Source organism: Amphiura filiformis, unplaced genomic scaffold (assembly GCF_039555335.1).
Source record: "Amphiura filiformis unplaced genomic scaffold, Afil_fr2py scaffold_597, whole genome shotgun sequence".
Classification (NCBI taxonomy): Eukaryota; Metazoa; Echinodermata; class Ophiuroidea; order Amphilepidida; family Amphiuridae; genus Amphiura; species Amphiura filiformis.
The window spans coordinates 207,082-225,818 of NW_027306061.1; the positions used below are offsets into that span (position 1 = coordinate 207,082).

General features: G+C 38.7%; 1 protein-coding gene across 1 annotated transcript in view; it reads left to right on the forward strand.

Moving 5' to 3' along the window:
- LOC140145753 (nose resistant to fluoxetine protein 6-like) overlaps positions 1–18,737 on the forward strand; it is a 70,576-nt gene that overhangs the window by 37,652 nt on the left and 14,187 nt on the right. The window contains exons 6-9 of the mRNA XM_072167430.1: positions 4,600–4,776; positions 10,970–11,069; positions 14,342–14,434; positions 17,171–17,342. Of these exons, the coding sequence (XP_072023531.1) occupies positions 4,600–4,776; positions 10,970–11,069; positions 14,342–14,434; positions 17,171–17,342 (542 nt within the window). The remainder of the gene's footprint in view (positions 1–4,599; positions 4,777–10,969; positions 11,070–14,341; positions 14,435–17,170; positions 17,343–18,737) is intronic.

Below are 18,737 nucleotides of genomic sequence, written 5' to 3' on the forward strand. Positions count from 1 at the left end.
TGCATGCACATATGCAGGTGTGGTTCGTATGAGAGTATGCCATCGAATGCGGTCAGCGGCAGCCCCGGTAGCCTCAGTGATGCTCAGGCCTGTGATAATTTTGATGTCGTCAAGCCAGCTCGCTGCAGGTCTGCCTCTCGTTTGCCCTCAACCATTCCTTGGACAATTGTTTTCTGAAGGCAGTGATGTCTGGTGATGTGGCCAACGTATGATAACTTTCTAGAAATGATATCTGCCCGCAAGGTCTTCTGAACTCCAAGCTCTTGGAGAACCCACTCATTTGTTTTCCTCGCAGTCCATGGAATCCTCAGGATTCGGCGATAGCACCACAGCTCAAAAGAATCCAGTCTCTTCCATTGTCCAGGATTCAGATCCATATGATGCCACAGCAAATGCTGTTGATTTTAGCAAACGAACCTTGAGGGATGGAGGAATTTTACTTTTCCACAGTTTGGTCAGGTTTGAGACTATACCTCGAGCTATTGCCAATCTTCGTTTTATCTCCTGGGTGCAGTCACTTTTGGTGTTAATGATGGAACCCAGAAAGCTTTCCACCTCTTCAGTGAAATCACCCTCTAAGGAAAGGTTTGCATCTGTATCATTTCGTCCTGCGTCTACAATCATGACTTTCGTCTTCTTTGTGTTCAAGATCAGTCCCCTCTGTTCACTTGCCGATTTTATTGCTTTCAATAGATCCATCAATTCCTCTTTCCTACTGCAAACCAGGGTTGTATCGTCTGCATATCTGAGATTTGTGATCCGTTGACCACCTATGGTAACACCTCCTCCAAAGTTTTCCAAAACATCTCTCATGATGCTCTCAGCATAGATGTTGAAGAGCTGCGGAGACAAAATGCACCTTGTCTCACACCTCTGCCAATTTGGAACCACTCCGAGTCATCTCTGCTCGTCCTAACTGAAAATTCCTGATCCTGGTATAGCGTACTGATGAGCTTCACCACATGACCGGGGAATCCCATATCCCCCATGATGTTCCATAGGTCTTGATGGTTGACACAGTCAAAAGCCTTGCTGTAATCGATGCAACAAAGGTAGAGTGGAATGGAATGTCCTCAGCATTTTCAATGATATTTCGCATGTTGACAATTTGATCCCTGGTGCCTTTTCCTGCTCTAAACCCAGCCTGTTCATCTGCTATCTCAGTCTTGAGCCTCTGTCTCATTCTGTTGTTGATGATCTTGAGAAGAATCTTGCTGGCGTGGCTGATTAGGCTAATGGTTCGGTGGTTTGAACACTTTTTTATATTTACTTTCTTTGGTATTGGGATAAAAACTGCTCTCTTCCAGTCCTTAGGCCATTCCGCATCCCTCCAGATTTTGTCACATAGCTTCCACATGATGATCACACCTTGCTCACCAAATGCCTTTTGGAATGCCCAAATCACTTGGAATCTCATCACAGCCTGGTGATTTGCCATTTTTTCATCTCTTTCATTGATTTACGAACTTCATCCAGTAGGGGTGGTGGTTCAGGGTCAATTTCACCTGAATCATTGATAGTGGGTTCCTCCTCTGCCTTCTGTTCATAAAGCTCAATGCAGTATTCTGCCCAACGGGTCTTGATGTCTTCGCTCTCTGTAAGCGTGGTGCAATTTCTATCATTTCGTCGTCTGTATTCCATAGTGGCGTATAGTGGGGCGCCGCGAATAAACAACTTTTCGAGAAAATCGGGTTTGAAGAAATGCCAATTTACAATCGAGTTGTGTAAATCAGACATTCATTATATTTTGTAAATGATGTGAAATTTCTGTAGTAAACTAAATAGATTTTATTGTTTTTTCAAAAGAAATAAATACATACTATTGCTGACAAACTGAAAATAAAAAGCACAAAACTATACGTCACTATGGAAAACAAACAAAACGCAATACCCTAACCTAACGTTAACCTTACGCCACCTCGGTCGCCGTGTAATCCCTATGGCGTTACTTTTCGTCGTTTGTATTCCATAGTGGCGTATAGGTCCGATACGTGTACGCCACTATGACATACAATGTTTTTCATTTTGCCGATATTTCTTAATTATAAAATGTGTATACAAAGTGGCGTATGGTCGATACGCCACTATGGAATACAAAATGTCACTTTGTAGCTATACGCCACATTTAATTAATTAATTACTAATTAATTAGCTAATTATGACTGATGAGACTTAGAAAAAATGAAAGAGAACATCATTAAAAACATGACCAAAAATCACTTTACGCCACTATGGAATACAGCCGACGATTTATGACATCAGATCTTGCTGAAGTTTTTTTGAGTCAGCTCCTTTACCAAAGCAAACACCTTCTTGGAGTCATTTCCTGCTTTTTCCATATCCTCACATTTCCTCTCAACAAAGTCTCGTTGATCAGCTCTGACTGCTTTTGTTACTTCTCTGTGTTGTTTCCTCCATTCTGACATATCTCCTCTTTTCCTGGCTTCCTGTCTCTTATCAGCAAGCTCTATTGTCTTCTTAGATATCCAGGGCTGCTTCTTTTTCTTCTTCTTTGTGATGTTTTCCTCTGCTGCACTTAGCACTGCTTTCTTCATTTCTTCCCACAATTCATTCGGAGAGAGTTCTTCCTCATCCGTTCGAAGGAGCGCCTCAAATCGGTTCCCCACACTAACTGTGTATTGCTCTGGGATTTTATCCACATCAAATCTCACTGGTGGTGTCACTCGCTCCTTTGCTTTGAGTTTCAGCTTCATACGTGCGACAAGTAGCTGGTGGTCACTGCCACAGTCTGCACCTGGTCTAGTTCGTACACTGAACAATGAAGAGCGCCATCTTCTCTTAAGCAGAATATAATCAATCTGATTTTTCACATTTCCGCCAGGGCTCCTCCAAGTCCACAGTCTGTGGGGATGCTGCTGAAAGGTGTTTCCAACAATCAGGTCGTTTGTCTGACAAAACTCTTCCAAACTGTCTCCACGATCGTTTCTTTCTCCCAATCCAAACTTTCCAATTGACCTCGACTTGATGTCAGACTTGCCAACTTTTGCGTTCCAGTCTCCCAAGATGATAAGCATAGAAGTTTTCCATCGCTTCATCAGATGCAGTGGATGTTGGTGCATAAACCTGGACAATTGAGATGTTGAAAGGGTGACCATGCAGTCTGAGAGAGATGATTCTGTCGCTGATTGGGTTGAAGCCCAGGAAGGATCTAGCTGTATTCCTGTCCAAGATGAAACCAATTCCGAACTCCCGCTTTCCTTCATCTTTGCCTGAATATATCACTGTGTATCCATTGTCTGTAGTAAAACGTCCTTGGTTGAGCCACCATGTTTCTGAGATGCCCAGTACACAAATGTGTTGCTCTCCCATTCTTTTTGTAACGATCTCTAGCTTCCCAGCAGTCATACCTTGAACATTCCATGTTCCTATGACTTGATGTTTTCTCAGTTTCATGCTGCTCCTTTCATGCTCAGGGTTGTCGGCAGTACACTCTGCGTCATTACAGCTGTGCCTAGTCGGAACAACATGCTCCTCTTCCCCAGTAGCCATTGACGCATCGTCTGGCCTGCGGGTCCCACCATTGGATGACGGGTTTCTACATTGATTACGACCTTTCATATAAACTATCTTGGCCAAAAGTAAATGCAGTGGGTGGCCGGGTCCTTCTGCATTAACGGATTTGCTGAATGGTCGCCGTTGGCTCTCCAGAGCCGACGCCCTTAAGATGAATCTTGTATTTCGTTTCAACCGGGTGTTCAGCCACATATCAGCAGCCCTTAAAGTAGACCTACATAGGTCCTTTTGACCGTCCGTGACAATTTCCCAAAAACCCCGCATTATATCCAGAGAACTTCTAACCTAGGGATAACTGCCAGACTCAGAGACCGCTCGGGTGGAGTGTTCACTGGGTTTAACCCGCTCGGTGGACTGGTCATTGGGTTTTAACACTCCTCGCGATTTTGGCTTTTGTAGCGGGCCGAGGGGGGGGGCGATATTTTTGGTGGGCCGTTTGGAAATTTAATAGTGTCATATGACACTAGAAAATTGGGTATGTGTTGTTGATATTTGCATGTTCTTGCCTTTATTCAAATACAAAATGTATATAGCCTATTCATAATATTCATCTGCACATGAAGATGCATAACATAACACTTCAATTCTGGATATGTCTCTCTCTTCTCTCTCTTTTATTGGACAAAATACGTGCCATACAAGTGCGCGCTCTTCACCTGGACCGTACTCTGTTTTCGTAATAGCGCCATCTCATGAAAAGCGTTTTTAGAAGACTTAAAAGGCATTTTATTAATTTTGTATTTCAAGCGTTAATTTCTGCTGTATATAGAACTACTTTACCTGCATTCAATGCATATTAGTAAACAGTAACAAAATCAAAATCAAAACCAAGTTAGTTGTGTTATTTACTCTAAACACATACTTTTAAACAAAACAGATGCAAAGTAAATCTAGAAAGCCGAAATTTGAAGCAAATTGCAAAGCCAAGCCAATATAGGGGCCCCGCCGTAGCGGGTGCCCCAAAAACAGTATAAATTTCGTGTTACCGTTAAATGAAGTGTATTTGTGCTTTGTTGAAAATTATAATATTGATATGATATATATGATTTGAAATTTTCTCAACAGACGGAGTGATTGTAAAAACATTGTTGTGCTTCTGTGCCATAACAAATGGAAGGAAAATTTTGGCGATTCCAAAGTCTGGGCCATACAGTCGATTAGCAGCTCTGAATGGGATCCGTGTGCTCAGCATGTTTTGGGTTATACTGTTACATACACACCAGAATATTCCAAATTTTACTGGTAGGTAATAAATGAGGAGGGAGGAGGAGGAGGAGATATAATAGGGTCAGTCCATGTCAAATCAACCAATTTTCTGAAAAGTTCCCAGGTAACCCTCTCAGATTTTGATAAAATTCCATCAGAATAATCTTTTGTGGCCACAATGAACCCATACAAAAATTTGGCTTCATAGGCCATGTCGTTTTCGAGAAATGGCCCTTTGAAGTTTGGCTCGGACCCCCCTTTTTTTGGCACTCGCGAGCAACGCCCTGCAGGGTCTATTGTTCTATTGTTTCCGATTAGAGCGCTGACATATTGGAAAATGTTGCCAATCAATATTCATGAGAGTGTACATTCAACGCCCAGTTTGCGAAATTGGGTGCGTTGTGTTTGGTAGGTGTGAAATACATCTGACTGGGCATTTTAATTACGTAACGAATAAAGGCATTGATATCATCGAATGGCTGCCCAGTGCTGTTATGTGTTTAGTTATTATATAGGCCTAATAATTATTATTAAATGTATTCATCATTCCTTTCTTTTCCCTTCTCTGTACTTATTCTTTCCTAGGCCTACACTTTATCACTCCCTCGCTCTCATTGTCCCCTCTCACCCTCCCTCTCTCATTCCCATCATTTTCCTTATATTTCTATTTATCTACTTTTTATTTCTCCTTCCTCCAGCCCTCTCTCATTCTCCATATCCCCTCTTCCCCTCTTCCTCCCTCTTCCTCCCTCTCCCTCCCAAGACTTCTCACAGAGGTGAATCTGCCCCTCCCCAACCCCCTCCCCTCTTTGTGTACGCCACTATTTCTGTACCAATCTCCTTGTTAAAATAAAATTAAATGGAAATTTCTTAAAAACAACCTTTATAGGCCTATACTTATACTTACATGTATACGTATAGCGATTACCATTATAGTGTAATATAGATATATGGACTGGACATGGCAGCCTTCATACATTCTAATGTGTAATCGGTCAGCAAGAGCATTCAATTTATTTAAATGAAACGCGTAACGTCAGGTGGGTGGTAAAGATGATTGCATCGACAGCTAAAGCCTCCTTATAGACTCCAGACCCACACAAGCACACATTTGGGATACGTGAATACAATGGTACCACTTTACACATGACTGCCCTTACACATGACTGTAGTGTGGTCACTTATTGATACTCGCCTGTTGTGTAGAGCGTTAATATGATGCCGGATCAGTGACCAATTTAATGGCGGAACCCTTTATTCGAAACAATGGTACCACTTTTATGAATAGCCTGTCGCAACTTCTAATCAGCATCAAACGAACAAAAGATTATATAATCTATTGCGACTCTATTTCTATTTAAAAGCTCTTTGCTCGCGAGTGTCATTGGTGATTTTTACCAACTTTGGTGGCTCATAACTTTTTGTTCTAAACAGATCTGGCTCTAAATTTCAGATATCTGCTTTCTTTTTAAAGTTATGAGCACCCAAAGTTGGTCATTTATTCAACCGCAAGTGTGATTTTGGCATTTTGGGGGTCCCCTGGTGCCAAAAATATGTGATCATACAGGGTGTATCAAAATGATTGGTACCGGGCTATGTGACATTTTCAAAAATATATCAAAAATATAAAATGGCTAATTAATATAGTTTTTGTAGTATAAATAGAAAGGGGCATATGTTAACTTGTTGATCTATTAATCTGAAGTTGATAGGTTGATGCATCTGGGAGCATTAAAACGAAGATCGACGTAATTATGGTTTGACTTACACAACACAAGATGAATAGGTTCACTGCTTGAACCATTTATTGCATACATTCTCTTCAATATCTCGCCTCAGTGTACATAACATAAAATTGCTTTACACATTCTTTTAGAAAGACAGTTCTTGAAGTCCCTGCCTTACGACGCTGGCAGTGTGAGGTGAAGCCCTATCTTGAAAAAACTTAACATCTGGGATGGGTCCATTCTGTAACTGCCCATATCAAATTTTGAATCATTGCAAGTGTATAGCATGTTTGCATGGGATACGCCTTGCTCTTAGAAACTGTCTCCTAAATTTTTTCTGCACTTCTCCATAGCTTCGTGTCTACCAGTAATTCTTAACTATGAATGCACACTGAAGTGTGGAATACGGTGGAGCCATTCCAATAACTTTTACCAGGTCTAAACTAACCTACACTGTCTACAGTCTATAGCCATTCTGCCACACCATCTACTTAGTAATCTCAATAATACAATTTAAATTACCGACCGCACTGGATGGTGTTGATACACAAACTTCTTTCACCCCACCTAAATTATTCAAGTCAATAATATTACTCTCAAGCAATAAATATTGATTAGAACATTTATATATAATATGAATGAAGAAATAGGCAAGGAAAATATTAAACATTTCCATGATTTTCAACATATCATCCTCACAAGGTATTTGCAGTAAAATAGAGCTTTGAAAATGGTGCGCTCCAGATCCAGCGTTGCGACGAAAAGTGTGAAAATACCTACTTTCCTTTAGAATCATGTAACTTCTGAATAGAATGTGCTATCTTTATGATCCAAAAATCTTACAGAAGATAAAACTACTATAATTACAAATATTTAAACAATTAACCCCAAACTGCCATAAAAAATAGTAAAAAAATTCGGCAAAAAATGAAAAGTCTTCGGTACCAATCATTTTGATACACCCTGTATGACTCAAATGTCATAGATACATTGTTTATGGGTACGTATCTGAGGAGGTATAATAGGAGGAGGAGATATAGGAGAAGATATATACTGCTCCAAGATAGTATCCCTACACTTGGAAAAATAATTACAATTTCAAAACTGAACCATATTGGGGTAAATTTATTTTTTTAATAGATGCACTATCTAATACGGCACATTTTGACACCTCATTGACTCCAATGTGACTTCAAGAAGCAAAGTTACAAGCATTTGATTAAACGAAGGTCCAGTTTCAAAAGTGACATGCTGGCCTATTCAAAAATCCACGGACTAGACATTTGGTTTGAGAGTGGTAAATGGCTAATTTGTGTGTGTGAACAAAAGAAAACTGAAACAAAAGAGCTGACAAATAAAAGTTATGAAAAGTACAGAGAAGTAAAAACTTAAATAAATACTGCTTTAAATAAAGTTTCATTGAAGAAACTGTGTAGTCTCTTTGTTCATGTTGTTGCGCTTGTTGGAATAATTTTGCGCCTTGTATAGGCTAATTTGTCACTTTTAAAACTGAACATTCGTCTATTCATTTGCTTGTAACTTTACTTCTTGAGGTTACATTGGATTCAATGTGGTGTCGGAATGTGCAGGATTATATAGTGCATCTATTACAAAAACAAATTTACCCCAATATGGTTCAGTTCTGAAATTGTGATTATTTTTCCAAGTGTAAGGATACTTTCTTGGCGCGGTATAATAGGTGGAGAAGGAGGAGATATAATAGGAAAAGGAGATATTATTAGCTTTAGGTGGTATGGTACGGGAAATTATCGTGCGCGAAGTGTCATACTGGGTGAAGCCGAAGGCTGAACCCAGTATGACACTGAGCTGAACCTAATAACGAATTTATCATACCACAAAGTCATTCTAAATATTGAAATAATTACGTTTTTAAACATTTTAATTCCTGCCAAATAGGAAAAATATTTTTAAAAAAATAGATGACTGTTCCGCGTATTACAGGTTGCGTGCATTTTACGCGCCCGGTTTACGCGATTCGCCTTTATACGCGTACCTCGCCGTACACGCGTATCGGCCTTGCCTAGATATAAAGCGTAAAATACGCACTCACTGACTAGATACGAAAATATATCAGGTTAGCGGTGTTCTTTGATGTTTACCTTAGTGGTATGATAAAATAGGTGACGGAGATATAATAGGAGGAGGCGATATAATTGGAGGATATATAATAGGAGGAGGAGAAGATTTAGAAGAGGATATATAAAAGAAGGAGGAGGGCGGGGTATTATCCCAGCAAACACAAAACGTTTTAAATAAGTTATATTTTGGCTTTTGGTTTAGGTAAAAACGTTTTAATAACATTAAAATGTCGGGTTATATAAAGGTCATGAAAACGTTGTAAAACGTTTTGTATGAAAACACACTACAATATTTTTAAAATGTGTTCAAAATGTTATTGTAAACTATTTTTTGCCAAATATTTTGTCAACATATAAATAACGCGTGAAAATAGTTGCACCCAGCTAAGACAAAACGTTTTAATGACATTTAAATGTCGGGTTATATAAAGATCATGAAAACGTTTTTAAAACGTTACTGCAAATATTTTGTGCAAACATTTTTCGCAAAATATTTTTTCAACCTCAAAATAACAATCTGTTTAGAATGTTTTGTATCAAGTTTTCAAAAATGTTTTTGGATTGTTATTAAAACGTTTGTATACCCTTTATATAACCCGACACACAGCGACGACGCCTGGGAAATAATTATTTTGTACAGGCAAGGAAACTAAATCAATACCGGGGATCAATACACGTGTACTGTAACTGCTATGCACGATTTGATATTCAGACGATAAATCTTTGGATACCGGGAGTTCTATCAGAGTAGAAAATGATGAATATCTCCCGTAATTTTTTGTTTCTAAAGAAGCCGATTTTAAGGTTTGCACTTGAATATATGTGTTGAAAAAATATGATTGTTGTTAGCTTGCGTATTGACAAAGAACGTTGCTACCCTCATTCGTAAACACTCGGGTCACGGAAGATACACGGTATTATAGCGCAGCGTAGGCCCCTGGTGGAGGCAGTCCGATGACGTACCATGCTCACTGACATCTACAGAGGTCAGTCACCAGGCTATTGTCAATAGCCTTAGTCGGATGTCCCTCGGCCCATTATGCGTCTCAAAGCTATTAAACAGGTCGGAACAAAATGGCCATGAGTGGCTGTGGATTCGATCTACCATCGTACCGATTTCTGCCATGAAGATATCGGCCGATGACACTGTGCGACATTTAAACGTTTTCTGTAAAACATTTTGTGTTTGCTGGGCAGTAGCTTATCAAAAAATGTTTTTTAATGTTATGAAAACGTTTTACCCTTAATATACCCTTTATATAACCCGACATTTGAATGTTTTCTGACAACCTTTTATATTTTGCGAATGATATCGAAAACGTTTTGTGTTTGAAGGGATTGTAATGATGATGACGAGGACGACCCCCCGGGGGGGAGGGGCACTCCCACTTTGGAGGTGACGCGTATGTAGGGTCGCTGTTAACCCCCCCCCTTTTAGCTTCGCTGTCACCCAAACACTCCATATTTTTTTACGAACACAACTTTCATTTATCACTGATTTTGTTACTTATTTTAAAAACAACAAAGAAATTTGAAGCAATTTAGAACTAGAAATTCGATGTTCGAGGTTTCTGTGGCGCTGTTTCGGCTCTCACCAAAAATTCCATTAAAAAGGTCATGTTCTCACCCAATGACCTCATATTTTTTACATTTTGCTCTCACCGAATGCCAACAATCATGCTCTCATCCAATGACCCCATATTTTTTTACATTTTGCTCTCACCGAATGCCCCTTCTGCGAAGTATCCATTTCATATTGGAGTCCCCCACCCCTCCGGGGGGCGGATTATTTTACCGTAGTTCACATTTGAATAGGGAGCCTGTTTAGGCAATTATATACCTATTAATATTGATCGGAGATTATACTGTATTCACTAGTAATAGTATATCGTGTGTTTGCGCTTTATTCCGTAATCAGTAAGTATGTTAAACAGACGCATTTCTTGCAGAGCTACTCGTAGCACAGTGGTAAAGCGTCTGACTATGCATACATAGGTTGTTGGTTCGAACCCCGATCAATCCTTTGGTAGAATTTTAAATCTAAGGTATTTAATTTATTTTTGTTAAGTAAGAAGAAATTAATCGCAATGTGGTGGAACCTAGCCTATAATACATGTAACACTATACATGTACATTATGCGTTAGAAGTTTCTCCTATTCAAATGTTAACTACGGAAAAAAATATTGCCTCCGGGGGACGACCATGACGATGACGACGATATAAGTGGTAGTGGTGCTGGTGCAGGTGGTGGTAGGGTGAACAAAGGAGGAGTTGATGGTGTTTGATGAGGGACGATTTTGTTATTGGACATGTTAACTTACAATCCACGAAATAAATCAAATGAATGATAAAATAATAGTAAAACCATAACTCACTGACTATGTTGACTAATCTGTTCGCAGATAACCCACACGCACTGACATCAGTTTACGAACGATTCAGCGGTCAAGTTCTGGTTAGTGATAGTGCTACTCTCTCCGTCGATTCCTTCTTCGTTCTGAGGTTTGTTTGTTAAAGAGAATTACGGGGTTTTAAGAGGTTTTTTGTTTGTTACAAAGCACGTTATGGGGGTACTACACCCCTGTGGTACATTTGTGACCATTTTTGCATTTTTCTCCAAAAATAATAACACGCTGGTAACAAAAGTTATGTATATTATTGGGGTAAGGAATCCAATTACTACACTGAAATTTCAGTGACTCAAAACAAGCGGTTCAGTATATATGATAGAAAATGAGGTACATCCTAGCGGTACCTCATTTCTTATCATAAATAACGAACCGCTTGTCTTCTTTGCCCCTATAATATACATAACTTTTGTTACCACTGTGTTATTAGTTTTTGAGAAAAATGCAAAAATAGACACAAATTTAACGAGGGGTGTAGTACCCCCTTAAACAAGTTTACAATCAAACTTTTGATATAATTATGTTGGGTCAAGAGAGCCTAGGATGTTGTGAATTCAACAAGCCCAATCGGCATTGGAACTTCCGGTTTTTGAGAGCAGTTTTGGGACCTCTGACATATCGCGGAAATTGCTGTAATTATTATTAATTTATTTATTATTGTAATAATTTTTTTCATTAAAATATTAAAGTAATTAATTTACAAAATAACCATGTTTTTTTTTTATTTGTTTTTATTTTAGTAAAACATTTTAAATTTATATTTTGTACGAATTTTCCCGATAGATGATGGTTGAAGTTCATGCAGTGGTCAAAATTCTAAACTGCTCAAATGCTGTTGGAAAGGTCACCACATTATTTCTCATGTCATAACGATCCAGAAAAAGTATACTTATACCTATCTGTGACATTCCCTTCTGGAATTATAAGAAGAAAGGTCAAAGGTCACCATTTGACCTCCACAGGGGTAAAAACCTGATAATTTTTTATGACAGTCTATTCGTTTTCTAAGAACAATTTGAAATACAAATTCCTTTAAAAAGGAATGGGGCGTCCAATGGGAGCTTTGATGTGATGTGCTAAAATCCGGGGGAGGGGGCACTCCCACTTTGAAGGTGACGCGTATGTAGAGCTGTTAAGACCCCCCTTTTTCACCATCGCTGTCACCCAAAGACCCCATTACCAGCACATGCTTTGAAATAACAAAGCCATTTGAAGTCATTTAGAACTATAAATTCAATTTTCGAGGCTTCTTTAGGCTCTCACACAAAGACCCCATTAAAAAGTCATATTCTCACCCAATTCCCCCCCCTCCATAATTTAGATCCAAACGGATCTACTCTCTCACCCAATGACCCCATATTTTGGTCTCACCGAATGCCAAAGATCATGCTCTCACCCTTGCAATGACCCTTGCTCCCACCGGATGGCCCTTAGTGCACATTCCTACACCTGTATCCATTTCATATTTTTTGCATATTTAATTCTTAAGGATTGTTTTCCAAGTGGACATATGATAACTGTCGGTTGTAATACCTGACAATAATGCATATCTGGTTATTGATTCAACGGAACGTCGCCGCGGATATCAGGTTTTAAGACCATTTGAACTTGTTTATCATGTTTAAGCGACACACAAGTCACAGCGTATTTGGTGTTTTTTTTAAGTTTAATTTTGTTTTTCAAACAAAGATGACAAGCCTATACGCACGGGATTTTTTACAGGTAGGCCTAAATGTTTTAAATAACACAACAAATGTTAATTGCATCTACCGCGCTAGATTTTCCAGGGATAAGACACCATCATCCTTTTTTTTTTTTAATAAGACACCATGTTTATCGGTGGAATTCCTGGCTCCTTGATCGACAAAGCAGCTTTTTTGGATCAATGCCGCATCAAATCGTGCCGCTCATCACCTGGATCATACTCTGCGATCGTAATAGAGCCATCTCTTGAAGCGTTTTTAGAAAATCGAAAGGCATTTTTAGTATTTTCGTATTTCAAGCGTTTATTCCCGCTGTATATAGAACTACTTTACTTGCATTCAATGCATATCAGTAAACAGTAATAAAATCAAAATCAAAACCAAGCAAGTTGTGTTTTTATTTCTAAGCTGGGCATACCTTTAAGCAAACAGTTGCGAAGTAAATCCAGCAAGACCGAAATTAGAAGCCTTTTGCAAAGTCAAGCCAAATAAGGGGCCCCTCCGTAGCGGGCGCCCCAAAAAGAATAGTTTGCCGTAGCTAGGATGTTCCGGTAACATGGTGACAAAGGTTGGAGGTTAAATCGTGACCTTTGACCTTTTTGATTATAACTCCAGAAGAGTATGTCACAGATAAGTAAAAGTATAAATTTTCTGGACCGTTATGACAAGCAAACTTACGACAAACATATTTTTTTTTTTTTTTGGTCTTGAGAAGTAAAATCCATCAAAAAACAAATTATGGACACCAGAACAAGCTTCTGTGTAAAAATTACGTTTGGCAGCCGGACTATATGCAATAAACCAACCGAAACGGATAACAATTGAATACATGAATACAAAACCCACCCAAGTCCATGGGAAGTGATTTTGAGAGAAAAACCTGTATCATTTTAATTCCTTCAGTTATATTTACCTGGTCAATATGGTAAGTTTTACTTGCAAATGAGTGGGTTAAACTGTATTAAGTATAACGATTAGCATTTCAGGGACTTCGTGGGGTTCATTTTAAATTCTGGACTTGGGTGGTTTTTTGAATCATATACAAAGACAACAATGTTGGAATGAGATTACCACTTGTAAGATAATACAAAATAAAGCACACAGGTATGTATAATGTTGATAAGCATTCTGCCATGTAATATAAACCACACACTTTCCTTTATTAAACCCAAAGTCACGCTCCAGCAATGAATGTGTTACAAGCGGACATTTATACATACTAGATTTTAATCAATGTGTTACAAGACTCAAATCATGGACTTGGGTGGTTCTTTCATACATGCTATTTTTCACATGCTCAATAGACAAAGAGGATGAATTTGAGTTGTTTTTTCATACATATGACAGGCCTATGTTTAGCAACAATTTCCCATGCTTAACTCAATTTGGCCACAGTATGGACTTGGGTGGGTTTTATATTCATATTTTCAATTGATATGGGAGCCATGTTGGAGGACAGTTCTAAGCTAGCTCTCTAGATCGATTCCACAACCATTCATATCTATCACCTGTTTTATTGTATTACCATGCCTTATTTGAATGAGGACGACTATTACCTATGCCATAGACTACGTACGTACTTGTAATTAAAATAGAATGAAATTATTATATAAAAAAATGAAAATCTTAAGCATTTTATAATCTTTAATAATCATGGTTTCAGTGGCATGTTAGTGACGTATTTAACTTTGAATAAACTCGAGAAGGGAGCTGGACATTTGAACTGGGCAGTCTTCTACTTTCACAGATTTTGGAGGTTAGTGTGCTAGTTTGGGCAGTGTAATCTTGTGTAACCAAATGGACTGAGAGTGTTAACTGTAAAATATTAAGTTGTGCAATACCTGAAGCTATTTCACTTAAGAACAAAACAGTAAATGGTCGCATGTCTCTGGGATAATTGGTTAATGAGTTAAAGGTTAAAATAGACAAAAGGTCAATATGACCTTTTCTATCGAGGTCAAATATCAAAATTCTGGGATTCAAGCAAAGGACAAATTATTTAGCTCGATACAAGGAATGAAAATATAATGAAAGACAGAGATAAAAAAGACTAAATCGCGTCTGACGTCAGGGCAAAGGCGCGTCGTGATTGGTTGCCGACTCGCGCAGTACGGCATTTTTTGTCTAGTTGTCAGAATTTCAGACGCGATCTAGTCTTTTTTTATCTCTGTCCTTCATTATAGTACAATTTCTGCACTTATATGGTAATAGAATTGAGATCAGAGGTCAAACACCATGACCGTGTGGTATACAGTCTATGATTTAATATTGACCCTCCAGCATTAACATTGTGATTCCTTGGCGATTCAGAACTCTCTTTTCTTCCTCCTAGGATCAAGCTAAATACTGCGAGACTCTTTTCCGCTCCGATCAGAGAATTTTGAAATTCGACCACTGTGCTGATCTTTCCATATTTTACCATCTAACTCAGATCATAAACGTTCAAACAATTTCTTGCAGATTAATTCGCTTAGCAAATTTGTATCTCTTCTGGTACACCAGTCCAGAATGAAATTATAAGACTATGGAGCAGTGTAATACACATAAAAACGCATACATGAGGCAGAGGCTCCGAAGATTTTTAATAGAGGGAGCATCAATATGGGGGCTTCTCCGAGACGCGGATTTTGACAATCATTGATTTTACATTTTGTACGAATTATGAATTGCACCTTAAAATTATGAATTTTAGCTTAACATTTTGAATGTTACCCTAAAAGTATAGATTTTACCCTAAATAAATGAATTGTCCTTAAGGGGGTACTACACCCCTGTGGTAAATTTGTGAGTATTTTTGCATTTTTCTCAAAAAATAATAATACACTGGTAACAAAAGTTATGTATATTATTGGGGCAAGGAATCCAATTACTACACTGAAATTTCAGTGACTCAAGACAAGTGGTTCAGTATATATCGTCGGCCGTATCACATACTGACGTATTCGACATTTTTAACATTTTTGAGAAAAATGATATATTAGTTTGTTATGTTCTAATCTATATATTCACCAAAAACCATGTCTCAAAGTGGCTTAATTAGTAAGATATTAATTAATTTAATTATGTCGCATTTACAAAACCTTGAAATGCCCGCATCACATAACGACGTATTTGCCGATCACCTATACTGCGCAAGCCCAGTATATCGTATCTGCAATTTGAAGAATTTGCCGTTTCACATACTGACGTATTTGCGCAACGTATTTGCGCGACTCTGTCATTTCACGGCAAAATTGCTGTTTTGTCCTTTTCACATACTGACGTATTTGCGCAACTGTTTCACATACTGGCGTATTTGCGCGACGTATTTGTCATTTAAACGGCGAAATTGACATTAGTCCTTTTCACATAGTGACGTATCTTTTTTAATATTGATTTTTTGCAGAATGAGTTATGCTCTGATAGTGATAAGTGAATTATATTGAAAATATGATATATTTGCATTACTGTTATGTTAACCTGGTTTTAATCGACAATAATATTTTAATCAAGATTATAAGGCAAATGAAAATCGCTAAATTTTCAAGTTCGATTTTCTCGAAATGCGTATTTTGCAAATACGTCAGTATGTGATGCGGCCGACGATATGATAGGAAATGAGGTACATCCTAGCTGGTCTTGGGTCACTGAAATTCTAGTGTAGTAATTGGATTCCTTGCCCCTATAATATACATAACTTTTGTTACCACTGTGTTATTAGTTTTTTAGAAAAATGCAAAAATAGACACAAATTTTTCGAGGGGTGTAGTACCCCTTAAATAAAATATATGAATTGGAGGGCCTAGGGTACTTTGGATCCCAACCAAAAATATTGTGTGTGTGTGGGGGGGGGGGGCGGGTCCACTGTGAAATGGCCATTTAGCATTTTATATATGTTCATTATGATCCTGGGTTGGTTCACGGAGTCGTCAAAATTTCATATTATGACCCTTGCAAGGGTTCTGTTTGAGCACACTTATAACATGTATAGGCCTAAGTGCCAAGGCTCGAATTTGCCAGAAGAGACGGAGTTGCAAAGGTATTACCAGCAACTTTTAACTACAGCTCCACATGCTCAGTGTCAACTTGTAACTTTCAGCTTTGTTTATATTCATCTTACCAAAAGGCCAATTAGGCCGAAACAAAATTTGAATGATTTTGCATTTTGGGGGAAGTTGCGATTATACATTCAGGCAAGTTGTGAATCACAGAAGTTTGTGATGTGCAATCTGTGGGGTGACGGGCAAGTGGATTAACCCCAATGGTGCTATAGGCCAAATCATCGGCCTCTAAGAACTATTTTGAGTGGTTACCATGGTTACACAGATGCCTAGCTATAATCATTATATATTTGCGCCACTTGATATGGTAGGAATGTCCTTTGATTGGTTGACGAAGGCGATTGTAATGTAATTATCCAATTAGAGGCACTATAAGAAAGAAAGTAGTGCCCCTGTGAAGCAAAGCTGTTCATATGGTCTGCTACTTTTCATTTTTACTATTACACATGCAGGCTGACCCCTGTCTATATGATGATAATCATGCTCTGGACTACAATGGGACCACACTTCACAAATGGACCATACTATTGGATGATGAACTTCGACTTGCTCAATTGCCGAAAATATTGGTGGACGAATCTTCTTTACATTAATAATCTATATCCATATTATCTGTACGAGGAAGTAAGTGTTGTGATTTACTTATATCAATAATTATACCAATGAATATGAGAAAAAAGGAATCGGATATTTTTTCAGGTATATCAAATATGTTGCGGAGGAGCGTAGCGCATTGTGTTCACTCAAAGTAAAATTATCAACATGTCTGTTCATTTTGAGATCCTTCTTGCTGCTGCTAAGATCAAACCGCTTGCATCATCCTGGAAACCGCTTGCATCAAACCGCTTGCATCATCCTGGAAACCGCTTGCATCAAACCGCTTGCATCATCCTGGAAACGGTATATTGACGATATACATTTCGAAGAGTTCAAAACCCACATGAATTCCTTCCACAACGCCATCAAATTTACTTTTGAATCATCCACAGAGGTGCCATTCTCAGATACTCTCTTATCACTGAAGAACAATCACATTCATACCACCTTAACTCTTCCCACGCTGTAGATAGTCCCGGATGTACCAAATGTCCCTCACAGAAGTGCTCTGTATGCCCCTTCATCACAGAATCCAATATTCCAAGTAGTTTGACCTTATCAACAACCACAAGATTCTGACTAGAAATAGAGACTTCCACGTTAGGAGCAGGTTTTGTAGCAAAATAGACTTGCATGACCTGACATTCTGTAGGATTGAGCATCATTTAGGGGTTCATTCATATATTGTCATGACTAAACGGTTGTTATGCCCGAGGGGCCGCTTGCGGCAAAGGGCACAACCGTTTAGTCATGAAAATATATGAATGAACCCCGTTCATACATATCAGAACATTTTGTGATTCTTATTTCATCAAAATAATGACAAAAGATAACAAGGAACATCATAAAAAACGATGAATTTCCTTCGTTTTCTTTACCCCGAGAACGCACATCGACCAATCACGCGCGCCGTTATATATATAGCGCGTATGTATGAACTGATTATCAACAGTCCATTGGTGCAACGAGTCCAGGCTTTTCTGGATCTTACTAGGTTTCCCATGGCCCCTGCTTTCACCCATGGTCAGGTCGTCAACATATTTCCGCACGTGGATGTCTGATTTCTTGTCGTTCTCTTGGGCACTATTTAATGATACTCAGAAAAATTATTGGGGCCAAGATTGTACCTTGTGGAACCCCTCCCAATAAAGTTTCTCATTCAGACAGACTATTTTTTTATACTTGACTCTTTATTGCCTACCAGAAATAAGTCAGCCACCCACTGCACAATAGATGGTGACACATCCATGCATCTGTTAGTACCAATGCACTGATTGTACCAGATTTCTCAGTCTCCGAGACCAACTGGTCGTAAACATCTATCAAGCAGTGGGTAGTCGACATACCTTTCTTGTTGCCATATTGTAATTGAGGGGGAGGGTCTTTACCCGGAAGGTATGCAGGCCATTCATCACATTTGAG